We start from the raw sequence: 18,627 nt of genomic DNA, 5'->3' as shown, positions 1-18,627 counted from the left end.
CATTTGTCCACGTGTTCAGGACTGTTATACACTGAGTGATCTTTAAAGGGCAGTGATAGGCACACCAGTACGTTATTGCCTCTTATTGCATGAAAGAGATCTTCTGCCTGAGCTGGGTAGATGGGCACAATCTGGGTAAGAACAGACCAGGGCGGGACTCTCCCTACTGTGACAACTTGGTGTTAGGTACTCTGGAGGGAAGAGGGAGCAATGAGTTGAACCAAAATAGTCTTGAAGCTATGGATGGAGGCTTAAAGGAACAGGTGGATAATTCTTTCTCGGCCCATTATTACCACTGTTCTCATATGAATTAAATTTGACCTCCTGCTTGATATGAATGCTCTCACTACAATAAAATTAAAGGGGAGAACACCAACCAATACATAAATACAAATTATTCACAGTTTGTTAAAATGAGTGGCCTAAAGCTTTAAAGCTGAATGTCTCCATTTAAAGTTTGTTTTTTTCGGCAGACAAACAAGCATGATACACGGTTAACTTTGGTCTGTTCTGTTTGTTCACATCACACAGCTCCAGATCTACAAAAATAGGACTTTTCCTACAAGTTGACATTTTTGATTTTTGTTTTGCATAAATAAGTGCTTTGTGTAGTCTTTATCAGTAGTGAGAGACCAGCTGATACTGTCCTCCCTGTGGTGGAAGATTCTCTACTGTGAGTGCAGATTCAGACTACAAGATAATATAAAGCAGATACAAACATGCAGTTCTGATACAAACATAACAGTAGTACAGAATAACTATTTTTATAAGAAGGGCAAACTGGTCACACATGAATGGGCAAATAAATCCTTTGGTGCTAACAGCCTTTATGAAAAAACACATTGTACAGTACCAAAGAGCTGAAGCCAAACTTGTTTTTATTATCCATAAATCAGGATGAACACATCCTTGTCAATGCCCACTAAGGACACTGGAGGAACTGTCCAGGCTGGTTCTGCGTGTCAGAGAGATTAAGGATGAGGAAGAAGAAGGGTTATCTCTGACCTATGGTGTTTTTATGACTAGGGATCTCCTTCAAGCCCCAGTGCACTTAAAGAGGAGGCTTGTCAGTCTGAAGAATTCTGCAGAAAGGCAAAACACTTGAAAGGCTAAGCCTTTTGGGGCCATATGTTGCCACATGATTCTCACTGACATCAGTGAAGTCTGCATACATGCCCCCTGGTAAAATCACTTTGAACTGTACATTTAACTTCTGAACTCTAAATCTGGATGTATGCTGCAAGAGTAAGCCAGTAGATTAGTGGATTTTTACTCGGTTGGAAAATGTATTAAGGAGAAGGAATGAGTGAGTCTATTTTTGTTTGATCAGTGTGAAAGCTTGGCTTTCATATGCTTCTGAAGCTTTTATTGCACTGATTCACCCTAAGAAGTTGCTTTAGAACACCAGAAAAGGTCTGTAATAATTTCATGGCATCTTTAATACATTACAAACTCTGCTCCTGATTCTTGCCTGACCTCCTTGTTCTGCAGTCATTAGTATCAGGGCAGAGCAGTGCTTAGAGCAGGCTGCTAGCAAGCCAGAGCAACAGCAGTCACATTCACTTGCTTCTGATGTGAATGGCTGCAGGACACCGGAGATGGGAAAATTTCTCTCCTGTGGGGAAGTACGGACCTCTTGCTAACTCTGGGAGAGATGGTAGATCTCATGTTTCACACTTTACAATAGAGAACTCTTGAGTGATGCTTTCCTAATCAAAACTGTGTGTTTGTTCACTTTCTGCAGAAAATGCCTCCCAGAGTGAGCTGCGAGATCTCCTGTCAGAGTTCAACCTTCTGAAACAAGTCAACCATCCTCATGTCATCAAACTTTATGGAGCCTGCAGTCAAGATGGTAAATACTAAAAGCTTGTTACTAAGATGAAACCATCCAGAAAGGAAATATAAGGCAGTTTGTTGATGGATTTCAACAACTGCTTAGTGATTGCTGAGCATCCTTTAAATTTGCTGTTGACTGAAAAAAGAGGAATATATTAAAAAAACAGTACTTGAAAGGACAGGGAAATACTAATTCAGTTTAACTAAGCATTCTTCCTGTGGATTTCCTCAATGCACATTTTGATTCTGAAGCTATTTTAAATTACAAGCCTCCTACAAATTCTCTTCCAATCAATATATATTTGTATATTATGTTAATAATCAGTGTTTTCAAATATGAGTTATATTTCAAGTTTAATTAAGTTTTCATTATTGTTGTTATAATTTATACTAAAACAATGTAAATAGACAACTACAGCCATATATAGACAAATATAGCTGGATAGTTAGGGTGATATTCAGTTTGCCTCCACTGTCATAAAACTATTGTCTCCCTCTGGTTATGAAATGGTTTCTAAAAGCCACAGTCATCAACAAGCATGTTTCAAGGAGAAAAATCTGCAGACACGTGTATTATAAATTGCCAATGAAACAAATTTTGTTCTGCATAGGAGTTGCTCATTTTAAATGAAGTGGCATGGCACTTTTCTTCCTTTTGCATCTGCAGCCTAAAATCACAGCATGGATTCTGCAAACTCGGGCACAAGCCTGCCTTCTTTGCCCACCCAGTTCTGTTGCAAATGTCACTTTTTAGTTGTAGACAGAGAATGTAATTCAGGAGTGAGTCATCTCTGAGTCTTAGTAAGGTAATGAGCCAGTGGGGTGGGTTCATTTTTTTTTTCTTCTCAGTACAATGTATTTTTCATCCCAAAGGAAGTGAAATGTTTCTGAGTCACAGGCTTTTAATAAATATCAAGTTAATTCATTAGTGTATGAGGTAGGAGGGCTTTAATACAGCTCACAAATGTATTTATCATTAGGTAGGTATTATTGAGTAGATATTATTCATGTTGGTAATGAGGAGGAGAAATTAATGGGTTGTAATGCCAGAATGTTTCTAAGTGCTATCAAAAGGCACCTTAAACACAGTGCTGGAATTAGCAGATGATTTGAGCTCAGTATCACAAGCTCAATCAAGATGATTATTTTAATTTTAAAGTTTCTCTAAGTTAGGCTGCTTCACAGATCCAATTTGTATGAAGGTTGTCTGGTTTTTTGGTCTCAGATTATCTAGATGAGGGATTATAGGCACGAGCCAGCATTCTGCTTTGATTTAGCCTGAAACTCATTCTCTTTGCATAGAGGATCTAAGCTAAAAATACTCTTAGTTCAGTGCTTTTTACATGAAGGGCAGAGGTGTCTGGAGCCTCTGACTGTTCAAAACAATATGCTGATTAGAAGAGACTTGTTTGAAAAAGACCCCTAAAATGGTTATCTTTGAATTGTTTACTGAGCTGTGTGTTTGTTTATTTCAGGCCCACTGTATTTAATTGTGGAATACGCCAAGTACGGCTCCTTGCGCAGTTTCCTCAGGGAAAGTCGAAAAGTAGGCCCGAGCTACGTGGGCAGTGATGGCAACAGAAATTCCAGTTATTTGGATAACCCTGATGAGAGGGCCTTAACGATGGGAGACCTGATCTCGTTTGCATGGCAGATATCCCGAGGGATGCAGTACCTGGCAGAAATGAAGGTAGGGCAGGCAGGGGTGATCTCAGTGTGTGATAGACGTGGAGCAAGCAGCTGGTTCCTCCACAAGAAGCATAAACACTCCTGTTGTTTCCTTCCAAAAGCTTGTGCATCGGGATTTAGCAGCCAGGAACGTGTTGGTGGCAGAAGGGCGCAAAATGAAGATTTCTGATTTTGGCCTCTCACGTGATGTATATGAAGAAGATTCGTATGTTAAGAGGAGCAAGGTACAGTGTGTGTTAAAAGCAGTAGTGGAAATTATTGCCTGATCAAGGAAATTAATTTATACTGTGGGACTTGAGCATGGATGAAAAGGAGAGTGGCTATTTTTATTAACTTAAGATAATTATTTTAAGGAAATAAAAATGACAATGAAGCAAAAGCATGTGCTTAACCAGTGGGATAGAAATATATATATATATATATATAGATATATATATATATAAATAAATAAATATGTATAATATGTATCATCTTTAAGTAACTATTACCTCTTCCACTCCTCATTTATCCAGTCCTCTCATTCCACTCCTTATTTATCCAGTTCCTCATCAAACTACATGAGAACACAAACAAAAAAACCCATCTTTTTTTCTTTCTCTCTTCCTATTTATAATTCAAAATATCAACTAAAAATACCAAAGAGCTGAAAAATATATAGACAATTTAGATCAAGTTCCACACAACTTCCACAAGTCAGTCCTGGGCTAGACTGTGATGTTCGTGAGCACAGCGTCCCACTGACTGTGTCAAATGAGCAGTGGTGGTTCAGTTCCTTCTGTGGCTTAATATGAAGGAGCTGCCAGCAGAATTTTCTTGCGTGTGAAAATGTTAAGATTTTATGAGAAGATTTCCATAAATACTGTGAATTTTTAGTTTAGCTTTCTCTGTTTTTAAGGGCCAGTTTGTGTGAATGTTGCATAAATCAAAACGAGTTGTGAAGAAAAAACTTCTAGAAGACATGATCTTAGTAAAAGGGCATTGCCATGTTCATTTAGTTAACTTCTGATGGATGTGTCTTTACATTGATTTATAACAGTTGCTCTCTATTTTAAGAGTAATGCATTTACATAAAGGCAGTTTGGCAGTTTAGTTTCGTTTGGTGGGGCATGATGTATTGAGTGGATATTTGCTCTTTACTTCTGAGACACTCATCACTGTAGTATTATTCAGAGCCTAATAAGCATCTGTCTGCTTGGATGGGGAGACAGGGAAAAGAAGAATTTGAGAAGGAAGAGGAAGTTTGAAATGCTACTGAAATACTTTTTGCATCGCTATATATGGATTTCATGAGAATGAGAAGTAAGGCATATGAATGCTAATCATACTGTGAAGATTATGAAACATCTTGGAAATTTTGCATACCTATACTTTCATGAATATTTGGGGTGGATTACTCAGATTTTCTCAGTGAATTTCTGCCAGTGAAAAATAGCAATTTGTAGATTCTACTTAGAAACTAGTAACCAAATATGATTGTCCAGGTTCAGTTCTGAAACCAAAGGTATCTGTAACATCCAGGTGCTTCTATTTATGCATCATCCCTAGTATAAATTAGATAGTTCTTCCTCTTTAATCATCATTCCTCATCATTTTTGCATCTGCACATTTTCAAAGCTCTTTGTTAAGAGTTGAGTTTATCTGAATTAAACTGGTGACCACGTGCAAAAAGCCCCACCAGCTTATTGCACATAATTAGATTGCTGAAGTGTGTGAGAAGACATGACCTAGTTTTTTAAAAAAACTCTTAAAATTATTCTCCTCACTGTTTTTCTTATGAAATGCCAAATCATATGTGCATTGGCAAATGCTGTAGTATGGAGAGACTGTTTTACTATTTTGAAGATAAATATCTTGTTTTTACTTTTGGAAACTTGTTTTTCTGACCATTACTGCTTTTTTACCCCCTAGGGTCGAATCCCTGTGAAATGGATGGCCATAGAGTCACTATTTGACCATATCTACACAACACAAAGTGATGTGTAAGTGTAAATTCTTGAATACTTTCTGGTTTTTGTGCTAGTTTACGGAGCTGGGGGAGGAAACACAGCAAGGTGTGCAGGAGCCAAAGCCATTACTCTTGCAAAGAAATGTGAAGGAAGTTTGGACGGCACCATCAACTGGCAACGATGCCCAAGATTTTTGCTGTTGAATTAAATCTGAATAAAAGATTATCAGAGGTATTTATGTACATAATTCTTGTTGAAATCAGCAAGGGTTGGATCTGTTCATGTGACATGGTTGACTTTGAATATGTAGACACGGGTTAGTAGAGTTTGCTACAGATAATGGTCATACCTGAACTTCTCTGTTCTGTTCATCATCTGTCTGCAACACTGAGTGGCTGGTGAGGGATGGAGTGGAAGAAAGGACAGGGAATTTAATGCCTGACCTCTCTCCTGTTGAAATCAATGACAGAACTCCAGTCAGCTCAGTCAAGTTTCAGTGCCAAGGTAAAACCTTATTTTCATGATTAGGGAAACAGAGGCCCTGAAGATGGATATGCTGGAATCTCCACCTGTGATGAAGAGGAGGCAAAGCAACCACAGCTAAATTATCCCCATGTCTTATAAGCATGGGGCCAGGCAGAAAAGTGTTCGTAGACATTTTTAATTCAGGATCAGATGCTTTTCATTTCTTTCTCTCTGGGGTGAACGATGCTTGTAACTAGTCACCAGGCAGACTCTAAAGCTAACAATTATTTATTTAGGAGAAAAACCTCTAAAGGACTGTAAAAGCAGCAGTACATAGGCCTGATTTTATGCTAGGTAGCATCTTGATACCTTCTAAGTTTGCCTTGAAAGAGAGCATCTGACTAAAGTAATGTTTTTTGTTACACTCAAATGGAGTAAAATGCCAATTTGGGTGGCATTGCGCTTGGAGGGGAAAAACACTTTGATCATAGCAGGATGTCAAAATATGCACCTTTAGATTTGTACTTCTGAAATTATTACCGTTTACTTTTTACTATTCTCTCTGCCAATCAGAGCAGTTTTAGTGAAATAAAACATTTTGCACGCCTTGGAAATTCCTTACAAAATGAATTTCCAAAGTATTTTCGTTTACTTTTATCCGTTGGAGTAAGAAAAGGAAAAAATAGGGATAATTCTTGAGAGAATGTCACTTTTACTTAGGTCAGTGTGCAAGTTTTTCTGGGTCTCTTTTTATCCTCCTCAGAGCACCCGTTGTGCTGACTTGCTTCTCTAAAATTATTTTTCCCAAAGAATCGTTAAAATTCCTTTAAAAACTTCTAAACATATTTTTAATTTCTTCAGTATTGTCACTATGGTTTGGGGCCAGAACAGATTGTGTTGTCATATAACTGCCTCTTCTTTGATTGCTGATTGATCATCTGGATCCAGTAGCATTCCTCCCATTCTGTTTTCCTGATGGGATGCTATTAAGTAAGCCCAGGAGTGTGTTTCCTGTCAGTGGGATCAAGCACCATGCAGCGATTGCCCAGCTGGCATCAAGCAAGCCAGCTCAGAGCCCTGGGCAGCACAATGTGCTGTGTGGCTTCTGTGCTTCACAGGGCTGGCTTAGGCTCTCCATGCAGAGCTGTGCTGGTTGCCCAGCTCTCCTGGAGGTGCCTCAGGAGCACGGCATTGTGCCGTGCACGTCTGCTCCCATGCAGTGCCAGAAAGGGTCCAGGTGTGCCTTTGTCTCACTGCTGGCTCACCTTTGCTGTGTCATTGTACATGAAATAATCCAGGAGTGCTGTATAGCAGCTCCTAATTTAGCCAGGTTCCTGCAGATTGATGTTATAGATAATAGCACTCACTGAAAGTATTATTTTATGGGTATTCTTTGTTGTTTGTGGTGATGCAGTTATATTTTAGGTGAATATATTACTCTACAACCATTCCAATATGCCCTTTTTCTGATATTCTGTTTCTGTTTTCCACCGTCTTCCTTCTCAAGATGTTCTGTATAGTTAGTGGTCAGCAGAGCTTAATAACAGTACCACTTGCCAGCATTTACAAAAACCCCATTTTTGCTTCAGAGGTTGATGACATCAGTGGAAAGCTAACTTACTGTCTTCTTCTTCACATACTTTTCTTTCCTGGCTTTTTGTGATCATATTTTTATTCAACAATAAACATAACACAGTGGGAAATTCTTCATCTTTCATTTCTTCTCCCATACTACTTAATTTGTATAACAGTCTGAAAGTACTGCAGCATTCTAATGCATTCTATTCTAATATGTTCACTTACTGAACAACTTCAGTTAAGAAATTGTTCATCTGATCCCTCCTTCCATATTCTGTAAAATTCCTCCTAAGCAGAAGTGGATTTTAGAAATAAAACTTCCATGCTCCAAAGTTTATTTGAATTAATCATGGACAGAATTGTAACCTGATGGCAGAGCGTGATTGGCTTCAAAAAGGGTATGAGGAGAAATATTAATAAAGTATATGAAAATGCTATAAATATTCATAAGCTTTCAAGAATGTGCAGAGTGATTAAAAATTAATTCAGTGAATGGCATTAGGCTGAGGAATGGCAGCATAGCACTTGGGACTATGTGAGAGTCACTTTGACTTCTCTGACAATTTGGGAAGTTTTATTGCTGTACCTTTGGGGTTACTTTTGTTCTTTAAAACGTGAGAAGCGCAGGTGGAAGAGAGTCAGACAGGAGGTGAGGTATTTGGCTAACATTTTGAGATGGAATTTTCATAGGGAATTAGACATGGCTGTTTGGTTTGGCAGTAGGTGTCTGACACTTCCTAAAATTTTCTTTAAAGTGCAGTTTACAGAGAAATTGCCCAAAGCTAGCATTTTCATAAATTGTATGCAATTTTGCTTCCAGATGCATCCCACTGAGCAGCCCCAGTGTTGGCTGGTTTCATTCCATTTGAACATCCAGATTTTGTCAGTTGTCAGTTGAGCAGATTGAGTCATTTGTAGCTTCTTTATGTCTCAAAAAGCCTTTCACTAAGAAAAGATTTTGCCTCATTTCTCCTGGTTTGCTCTCCAGAAATGGACTAAATTATCTAAATATTTCTCACCCATTGTGCGAGGTCTTTTTGTTTGCGCTCAACAGACATTCACTATTTCTTCTGTTCATTTCAGAAAATGGTTTCTTCTGCTCTGTGTCAGATTTCATTTTAGGCATTTGGTATTTCCAGAGGAAATTCTTTCCTCTTCTTTCATCAACTCCAAGAAGAAAATTAAGTCCTGAATTACTGTAATGGCCCAACAGACCAGCTGAAGTCAAAGGTGTTACTTATGATTGAAATAAACACCTTGTGTTGTCTCATAGTCAAGACAGCAAACCAGCCCTGTGGTAACTCTGTAAATTTAATTTAGAGTTCTTCTGAATACAGGAGCTAATTAGGGAGGTTAGACTGATGCAGGAGCCCTGTGCAGCAGAGGAACAAGTCTTTGGGCTGGGCCAGCAGAGGAAGGACTTCCTCTTTCTGCTTTCTAGAGAAGATGGATCTTCCCAGGGTATAATTAGCTTTTGTCAATGGGTAAAATAAGGGTATCTGTTCTCTCTACTGTCTTGGTTGCTAACATTTTCAATGAACAGTATTTGGGAACAAGGATGGCCCTGCTTGCATCTGAACAACTGCTCTGGCGTGAGGTGCCTTGAATTTTGTTGATTTCTGAAAATACTAGGAAGAGGTTTTGATGTGTAATTGGCACACTAAGCTTGTGTAACCTACCACTCTGTATAAAAGCTCATTTTGTCTTTTTCAGATGGTCATTTGGAGTTCTGCTATGGGAGATTGTTACTTTAGGAGGCAATCCTTACCCAGGTATTGCTCCTGAAAGACTCTTTAACCTCCTCAAAACAGGCTATAGAATGGAGAGACCAGAAAACTGCAGTGAAGAAATGTAAGTAACTCTTGATCTGATTAGATTCAGAAAACATTAATAAATATACTTGAAAAAAAAATTAAATAAATACCTCATAAATACTATTCTGTATTTCTTAGAGATATAGTCAAAATATGTCGAGCTTTAAAGATTGTTTGAAATTAGTGAACAGTAAAGTGAGGGGGAAAGATTGCCCACAGAATGCCTACAGCTACATCCAAACCATTTGTAGGGTATTGAATAACATGCTTGCCAAACAATTAAAAGAGTTTGTACATTCAAAACTTCTGAGGGTGGGGGAAGGAGGAAACTTCCATAAAACCCAGTGGTAGCTGAAATAGTCAAGAAAATGTCATAGTACTTTCTGCAAATGAAACAGATATTCCATCCACAGTCATTGTCCATTAGTTGTCATGGCATTCCAGAGGAAAAACGATACCTTGGCCCAGAAATCTACACCCTTGAAGATAAAAATATTCTGTGACTTGATAAGCCCATGGCTTTGGAGACAGTTCATAATTTGTTGGCTGATTTATTAAAACACGTTCAATGTGAAATACCTTTTTTTCTGTGATCTTCCATGGCATTTGGAAATGAGGCATGATTTTATGTTCAGCCTGCAGATTTGATTGTGGTTGTGGTTTTTTGAAAGTTTCCAAGCTTTAATCATTGTGACTACTCTTGACTGAGTTTCAGTTGGAAGGCTGCTTTGACCACATCTGGGCTGAGAAAAAAAAAATTAAAATAAATAATGTTTTTTTTTAAACATACAGAGAAAAACATTAAGTATTTCCCAATGTAAGGCAGTGTAGAAGCTTACAAGAATGATTGGCAAATATAGTCTAAGAAATGTATAATACTAATTCTTTATTTGTTTCAGCTCAGTGAGGAATATTCATTCCACAGACATGTTATGTCATTGATAATTACTAGTTTAGGCAAGCTGACCACATCTGAGTTTCTGAGATTTTTTTAATTGAAGCTAAATCATGGTTTTCTGACTTTTTTCAGATTTACTTCTGTTTTACTCAGAAATTTTTCTGACAGCTTGTGAAAGCCCACTTTAAGGACCATTTTTCTCAAATTGCATTCTCTCCTATGCGCAATCAAGTATGAGAGGGATCGTGGATGAAGGCATAAAAGGCAGTGCTTTTCAGTAGCTTCCTATAGTTCTCATAACCCACTGTTTCCACCATTAGAGCACTTATGTGGACAGATCACTCAGTCCTGAGAACGGCTGAGCTAGAAAAATGACATGAATGGCACAGGTTCCAGGACTTTCCAGTGTCCATCTGATAGTCACTCAACTAAAAAACTTTAATTCTGTTCTGTTTCCTTTCCTCATGCTATGCTATAGAAGGCAGTTAAAGAGAGAACAAATACAGGTTTAATCAAAAGAACAATAATAGAAGCAATCTAAAGAACATTAGTTTCTACAAATAGTCTTAGGCTAGGCTTCGCTTTGAAGAAAAGTTTACAGAAACTTAAGAATTCGAACAAATGAAAACCAAAATTCTGCTTATTGCTATAACAGCAGAGTTTTTCAATTTGATACACAAATTTCTTCAGTGTCATACACAAAGTGAACTAGCAACCTAGCATGCTGCCCTACATTTGAGGTGGTCCTTTGAGAAAGTGAAACCTGAGACTACAAGTCCTTCAAGGACAGCCAAGTGCATCATCATTTAAACTCATGGAGACTCTTGAAAATAAAAGCCCATTGTTGTGAGTGTCAGTTGTTAATTCCAGGGAACATTTAACAGTACTCACCACAGAGACTGATGTACTTCTGGATGGCCTTCATGCCACAGTTCATTTCAGTGCTGTAAATCATTAGAGCAGAAGCATGACCCATTTCTAACAGTTTGGGTTTTTTCACCCTGTGATGGGTCCCAGGTACAGCCTCATGTTGCGCTGTTGGAAGCAAGAAGCTGATAAAAGACCAACATTTACTGAGATCAGCAAGGAACTAGAGAAAATGATGGTGAAGAGTAGGGTAAGTATGAAAAGCATGGAATTTGAAAGTTTTTGTGGTCTTCTGAGTTTGAATGTACAGAAATAATTACTTCTAATTTTGTTTTAAAGCAAAGTAACTTATTCTTCATCAAATCTTGAAGCATTTACATATCTAGTTCCTTCTATGTGCATGCAGCTTTTGGAAAGCAGTATTACCTCTACTAATAACTTTGGTGACTTCAACTCTCAAAATGTGGATGAAATATTCTTAACTTGTCTATTTTCTTTAAATAACAGTAATAATTTAAAAACTATTATGAAAAGTTATTCCTAAATTTCACTCCTGAATAAATAACGTTAGAGAGCCAGTGGTATTTCATGAATTTTAAATTAGTTGAAAATGCTTCACATTCTTTTTTTTTCCTTGCATCAAAGCAATGCAGCAACACAAATAAAAACCAATGAATTCTTATTGGTGACCTAAATATTTAGTTTTATAACAGCAATGAAAGCTTTATTTGGCAATATTTACATAGTTATTTTATGCATTGTTATGCAATAGCTTTTGTAAAATGATTATGAGATCTGAGTACCTTGTCCTTTAGGCATGCATATGTATCTCCATATATATATTTCAGGCATACATATGGATCAGGTGTAGCAGCAACTGAAGGTCAAACAAAGCAGTTAGGACAGCTTTTCAGTTTGTTGAGTGTTTTGCTGATGTGCAGAATTAAGTAGGGAAAGTATTCATATGTCTCTAGCAGGGGCAGTGTTCAGGCAAATCAGATGCTTCCAGAGCTGTTGTGGCTGCTGGAAAGCAGAGCCTCCTCAGGTGCCAGAGGTTCTAGAGAAAGGTTAATGCAGTTTGTGTGTAGTTCCTTGCTGTAAAGAAAGCAGGTGCACATTTATGGTTTTTACCCAAACAGCAACACTGTCATGTGCATTAATGCAGCTTTTTGTGTATTCATTTCTCAGGACTACTTAGACCTTGCAGCTTCCACACCCTCCGATTCCTTACTGTACGATGATGGGCTCTCAGAAGAGGAGACACCTCTCGTGGACTGTAATAATGCTCCCCTCCCTCGAACCCTCCCTTCCACATGGATTGAAAACAAACTCTATGGTAGAATTTCACATGCATTTACTAGATTCTAGCAACACACAAAAAAAGTTGATTTTTCTTCTGCACTGTTCTCAGACTCTGTAACCCCATTACAGTGTTCCTTGTCTGAATGAAGCCAATCAAAATTTGCTTGGAAGCTTTTTTTGGGGTTTTTTGTTTGTTTGTTTGTTTGTTTTTTCTTTTGGTAAATGTCAAAGTTTGCATCAGGATCATCCTTTAGTCATTTTGCAGCTGTGTCTAAAATAAACATTTTAAAAGGATGTGAAAATAAGTAAAATGACTAGATATCATACAGTAAAAGCAAAAAAAAAGATCAGGGAAGTATTCTCAGGGGAAATATAAAATACTAATGAGTATCTAATTCAACTATCCTGTTGGGGGAGGCTACAACATTTCAAATATGTTAGATTCTGCACCTCTAATTTAAGCAATAGACTTTTTTTTATACTGTTTTTTGCCGTAACTCAGTGATAAGACTCATCTGCAACATTTTTCATTTATTCAGAAGGCTGTCTAAATTTCAGCTGCTATTAGTACATTTTGGATCTATAAGCTGAAATGTATTTAATGTATCATAGTATGAAAACAGATTATTATATACAGAAAGTAGAAGTACTGTATATAAATATTATATACAGACTAAACTGACATGTAAAATCCTTTGAAAACTTAATTAACAATGGGCATTTTGAAAATATCAGCTGTTTTCACGTCCTTTGATTTGTTATGAACATGTTAGTACTAAACCTTGACTCAATGATGTAGCAAGTGTTTTTAAAAAGAACATACGCTTTCATATTGTGATGGTGAGATGGACAGTAAAAATGGTTCTTGCCAAAACTCCTATATTTTGTCTTCTGATTAAATATTCTACATGGTTTTAGATACTTTCTAACATCACAGATACTTTTTTCATTCTTCAAGCAGTATGACTTTTGAAAAGTTGGATCTTTTAGTTTAAAAGTTGCCATTAATACATGGCTTTGGGTCTATTTTTGATCTGTACCTTAGCTATTATTTTCTTCATTAGGTTTTCTCAACTCATGTTGATTCTGGGGCACTTAGTGAAGTAGCAGAAAAAAGTTGCCACAAGGTTGATGGCAGATGCTGAATGCTTAATAAGCAACAGAATCAGATTTCTGTTTTTGAATATCTCAACCCTGCTATGGTTCTGTGCTTGCACAGCTGAATCAACATGGTGCTAAGCACTCTGCATCCATTTTGGTTGTCCACTTGTGCCTAAACACAGAAACAGTTACTGCACTCAATGCAAATAATTACAGGCCTGAAATACAACTTTAAATGCTGAATCAAGACAGGCGTGCTCAGCACTTTGTTGGACTTTACTCAGTTGCGCTCCTGGGATTTCCTGAAATTAAGCAGGGGATCCCTGGTGGGGGTGTGAAAATGTCCCCAGAACCTCACCGAAGCCAAAGAAAAAGCATCCATTAAGTATATGGAAATATTCTGTCATTGAAATGGACTTTGGATCCTGTCCCAAATAGGTTTATTAATTCTCAGAGCATTTCCTGTACAGCAAGAACTTTCTCTTGCAAAGCAATATAGTGCTACATGATTGTTAAAATACAAAATTATGGAAAGTTGGAGGCTTATGAGAAGAATAATTCTTAGCTTTTTATTATGCACATGTGCATGCATGCACACAATTTTTTATTGAGTAAGCACTTTAATTTATCCAGGTTTTTTGCCTGCATCTGAATTTCTGCTTCAGGGATTTCAAAACATTGTTTATATGAATTGATTTGGGACAAAATCCAGTGGACTGGCTTAAAGTATTGAAGGGAGTTTTGCCAAGGGCCTTACTGTCTGCACATGAAGTTATGGTTCTTCAGTGCAGAAAAAATTATCTGTTTTCATTTTTAGGCATGTCATACCCGAACTGGCCTGAGGAGAGCCCCGTTCCACTCACAAGATTCGATGGCACTAACTCTGTGTTTTCAAGATATGCAAATGATAGTGTATATGCTAACTGGATGGTTTCACACTCAGCGGCAAAATTTATGGACAAGTTTGATAGCTAAAATTTTCTTTGTGAAAGGTAATGGACTCCTGAGGAAAGCAAGGAGGCAAAGAGTGGGAAGTCCATTGACATGTTCTTTGTACAGTCAACAACTTTCAAATTGGCAAATCCCTTTATTGGTAGTTTTTCAAGTGTGTTATTTATGCTGAAGACAATAATTGGTACTCTCCCCTTTCAGAAAACATATCAAGCTGGATAAGAGTTGTAGTTCTGGTACTTTTTTCTAAGTTGCCAGTTTGCATATTGGTTCCATTTGGCAACTTCTTAGTGCAAATGGCCTTGCACTTCATCCTCAGTGGTTTCTAGACTAACCATCCTGTGTTACAGCATTCTGGGATGGTAAAACGTACTTGAACTGCTACTTTTATAGTGGCTGTTAGCATACAACCACTCAATCTAAGCAGGAAGCACAAAAAATATATAGAAGGGAGGAGGGCAACAGGCTCCCAGATGACTGAACTTGCTGTCAGATGACAAGTGTTAGAATGATGTTGGTACTAACAAAGCCAATATCTTGGTTTGGAAGCAAACATTTAGTAACTCAATAGAGGACTTGAGATTCAACATTTGAAGTCTTGTAAAATGTATTGTCTTGTCTTAATGAGAAGAGAATTTGTTTTATTAGTCTTAACTTCTCTTACCTTTAGCACAATGGAGACAAATTTGATACAAGATAAGCTGTATAGACTGATGGCAATCAAGAATGTTCATCTGACACATTTACTTTCCATTACTTTCCATATTAGTAATGTTAAAACATACAGTCTTATACAATCATAGTTTCTTTTATGAGTTAAAAATAGGCTATACAGGATTTTTAGACTGAATTCATAGAATAGAATAGTAACATCATAGAATGGTTTGTGTTGGAAAGGAACTTGGAGGTCATCTAGTTCCAGCTCCCTGCTCCTCTGCCCACTCCTCAGCTGTGGGGAGGGACACCTTCCACTAAACCAGGTTGCTCAAATTCCCATCCAACCTGGACTTTAACACTGCCAGGGATGTGGCATCCACAGCTTCTCTGGGGAGCCTGTTCCAGTACCTCACCACCTTCACAGTAAAGAACTTCTTTTTAATATCTAACCTAAACCTGCCTTCTGCAGTTTAAAGCCATTTCCCTATCCTAATGTTACATGCCCCGATAAAAAACTCCCTGACCAGCTTTCCTGTAGCTCCCTTTAGGTACTGAAAGGCTGCTTTAAGGTCTCCCCAGAGCCTTCTTTTCTCCAGGCTGAACAGCCAAAACTCTCTCAGCCTGTCTTTATCAGAGAGGTGCTCAGCCCTCTGACAGTCTTTGTGACCCTTGTCTGTACCCGCTCCAACAGGTCCATGAAGTCCTTTATGCTGGGGATGCCAGAGCTGATGCAGCACTCCAGGTTGAGTCTCACAAGAATAGAGGAGAGGAGGAGAAAGCCCTCCTTGACCTGCTCCCCACACTGCTTTTGATGTAGCCTGGGATACAGTTGGCTTGTTGGGCTGTAAAAATATATTCCCTGGTCATATTGAGCATCTCATCAATCAACACCCCCAAGTCGTTTTCCCCAGGGCTGCTCTCAATCCATTCTCCAGCCATCCTGTCTTTGTGCTTGGGATTGCCATGACCCAGGTGCAGGACCTTGTCTTGCCTTCTTGAACTTGCTGAGGTTTGTGCGGGCCCACTCTCAAGCCTTTCAAGGTCCCTGTGGATGGCATCCCTTCTCTCATTGTGTCAACTGCACCACACAGCTTGGTGTCATTGAAAAACTTGCTGAGGGTGAGGGTGCCCTCGATCTGCTGTCGATGTCGCTGGCTAAGGTGTCAAACAGTGCCAGTCCCAATACTGATCCCCGTGGAACAGCACTCAATCACTGGTCTCCACTTGGACATTGAACTGTTGACAGCAACTCTTGAGTGTGTCCATCCAGCCAATTCCTTATCCACCACATGGTCCATTCATCAAATCCATGCCTCTCCAGTTTCAAGAAAAGGATGTAAGATATGTAAGACAGTGTTGAATGATCTGCACAAGTCCAGGTAGATGGCATCAATCACTCTTCTCTTACCCACCAGCACTGTAATTCTGTCACAGAAGGATGTTTGTAGGGTTTGCCCTTAGTGATGCCATGTGGGCTGTCACCAATCACCTTATTTTTCATATTCTGTCATCAGGTTCCATGGACTTGTGGACCCTCAGGTTCCTTAGCTGGTTCAGAACCTGATCTTCCCCTATGGTGGGTGGTTCTTTATTCTCACAGTCCCTGCCTTTGCCACCTCAGCAAAGGGGCTTGTGCCTTGGGCACTGGCACTTGGGCCTCAGTGGCTGAGCAACTGGCTGGTGAAGACCAAGGCAAAAATGTACTCAATGACATTGAGTACCTCAGCCTTCTCCGTGTCCCAGGTAACCAAGTCGCACTTTTCATTCTGGGGAGCGCTCACATTTTCACTGATGTACCTGTAGAAGCCTTTTTTTGTTGCCTTTGATGTCCCTGGCCAGATAGAACTCTGTCAGGGCTTTAACTTCCTAACCTGATCCCTGTCTGCTTGGACAATTGCTCTGTATTCCTCTCGGACTATCTGCCCTTGCTTTCACCCTTTTTCAGTGGGGGAAGCATAGGCTTCCTTTTTGTGCTTGTGTTTGTTCATCCATGCAGGTCTCCTGACATTCTTGCCTGACTTCCTCTTTGTTGCATCGGTCCTACCCTTGCAAGAGGTGATCCTTGAATATTAACCAGCTTTCTTGGGTCACTCTTCCTTTCATGGCTTTATCCCATGGTACTCTACCCAGAAGATTCCTGAAGAGGCCAAGGTGTGCCTTCCTGATGTCCAGGTTAGTGAGCTTGCAGTGTGCCACCTTGCTGGCCTGAGGATATTGAAGTCCACCATTTCATGGTCACTGCAGCCAAGGCTGCCCTTGAGATTCACATTCCCCACCAGCCTCTCCTTATTGGAAAGAACAAGGTCCAGCATAGCAACTCTCCTCATTTACTCCTCTGTCACTTGGAGAAGTAAGTTATCCATGTGTTCCAAGGATCTCATGCCCGGCTGTGCTGTCCCTCCAATGGATATTGGGGTAGTTGAAGTCCCTCATGAGGACCAGGGCTTGTGAATATGAGGCAGTGCCTCTATCTGTAGAGGGTCTCATCTGCTTGGCTGTCATCTCCTGCTTGGGTGGCCTTAGACTCCCACTATAATGTCGCTTGTCCTTGCCCTCTCTTTAATCCGCACCCATAAACTCCTCATCCAACCCCAGTACAGCTCCAAACACCCCATGTGGTCATGGACATAGGGAGCAACACCCCTCTCTCCTGTTCCCTGCCTGTCCTTCCTAAAGGGCCTGTATCCTTCCACTCCAACACTCCAGTCATAGGAGCCATCCTACCACATACCTGATGCCAGTAAGTTCACAGCCCTGCAGGTGTGCACAGTCTCCTGCTGCTCTTGTTTATCCCCCCCATGCTACGTGCATTTGCATAAAGGCATTTAAGTTGGGCCTCTGATGGAGCAGACTTACTGGCAGGAATGGCTAGAGTTCCCTTGCACAGCACTTCAGCTTCTCTCTTGCTGATTTGCAATCCCTCTCCAGGCTCTGGACATCCCTTGCTGATGCTGGCATCAAACGAGTGGGAGTGGAATGGATTGAGGATTCCCTCTCTCAGCAGCTTCAATGTAAGGCTTCTTCATCAGCTTGGCAAGCCTGTGACCAGAGCTGCTCTGGCCATTCCTGGCAGGTGGGCCCCCATCAGACTCCACCAGCCCAGGAGGCTTCAACATGAGTCTCCAGGAGCAGCCAGACCCCTGGCTGTGGCACTAGACCCCTAACCATTTGCTGATTTGCCAGATTCACCTGGCCTTTCCCTTTGACAGGGAGGACTGATGAAAAAGCTGCCAGCACTTGAGTCCCTCAGTGCCACTCCCAGGGATCTGTAATGTCCTTGGTCCTCCTCAGAGCACTCCTGGCTGTATCCCTGGTGTGCATGTGAAACAACAGCAGCAGATAATGGTCAGGATACTGTAGGAGGCTCTGGGTGACATCCCAGCTGCAGCTCTCTGGCAATCAGTCAGGTTGATGAGTGCGTCTCTCCGTGCCGCTCAGAGGAGAGTCCCCTGCTATTCTCACCTGTCACCTTTGCTAGTTGTGCTGGTTGTTACACAGGGAGCAGATGGGGCTGCCTGACTCG

The 18,627-nt window shown here is 39.8% G+C and overlaps 1 protein-coding gene across 2 annotated transcripts in view; it reads left to right on the top strand.

Annotated features, from left to right (window-relative positions):
- RET (ret proto-oncogene) overlaps positions 1-16,220 on the top strand; it is a 74,636-nt gene extending 58,416 nt beyond the window's left edge. Inside the window, exons 13-20 of one of the 2 annotated variants that reach the window (XM_068197324.1) lie at positions 1,745-1,852; positions 3,312-3,526; positions 3,627-3,749; positions 5,434-5,504; positions 9,228-9,365; positions 11,244-11,343; positions 12,282-12,429; positions 14,314-16,220. In XM_068197324.1, coding sequence (XP_068053425.1) covers positions 1,745-1,852; positions 3,312-3,526; positions 3,627-3,749; positions 5,434-5,504; positions 9,228-9,365; positions 11,244-11,343; positions 12,282-12,429; positions 14,314-14,471 — 1,061 coding nt within the window. In that variant the 3' untranslated portion in view covers positions 14,472-16,220. Of the gene's footprint in view, positions 1-1,744; positions 1,853-3,311; positions 3,527-3,626; positions 3,750-5,433; positions 5,505-9,227; positions 9,366-11,243; positions 11,344-12,281; positions 13,276-14,313 lie in introns of those variants that run through there. The other variant, XM_068197325.1, reaches the window with a different exon arrangement.
- Positions 16,221-18,627: the final 2,407 nt, after the last annotated feature.

Source organism: Anomalospiza imberbis, chromosome 8 (assembly GCF_031753505.1).
Source record: "Anomalospiza imberbis isolate Cuckoo-Finch-1a 21T00152 chromosome 8, ASM3175350v1, whole genome shotgun sequence".
NCBI lineage: Eukaryota > Metazoa > Chordata > Aves > Passeriformes > Viduidae > Anomalospiza > Anomalospiza imberbis.
The sequence above is the reverse complement of the archived record's forward strand: the minus strand, read 5'-3'. Positions and strand labels throughout refer to the sequence as shown.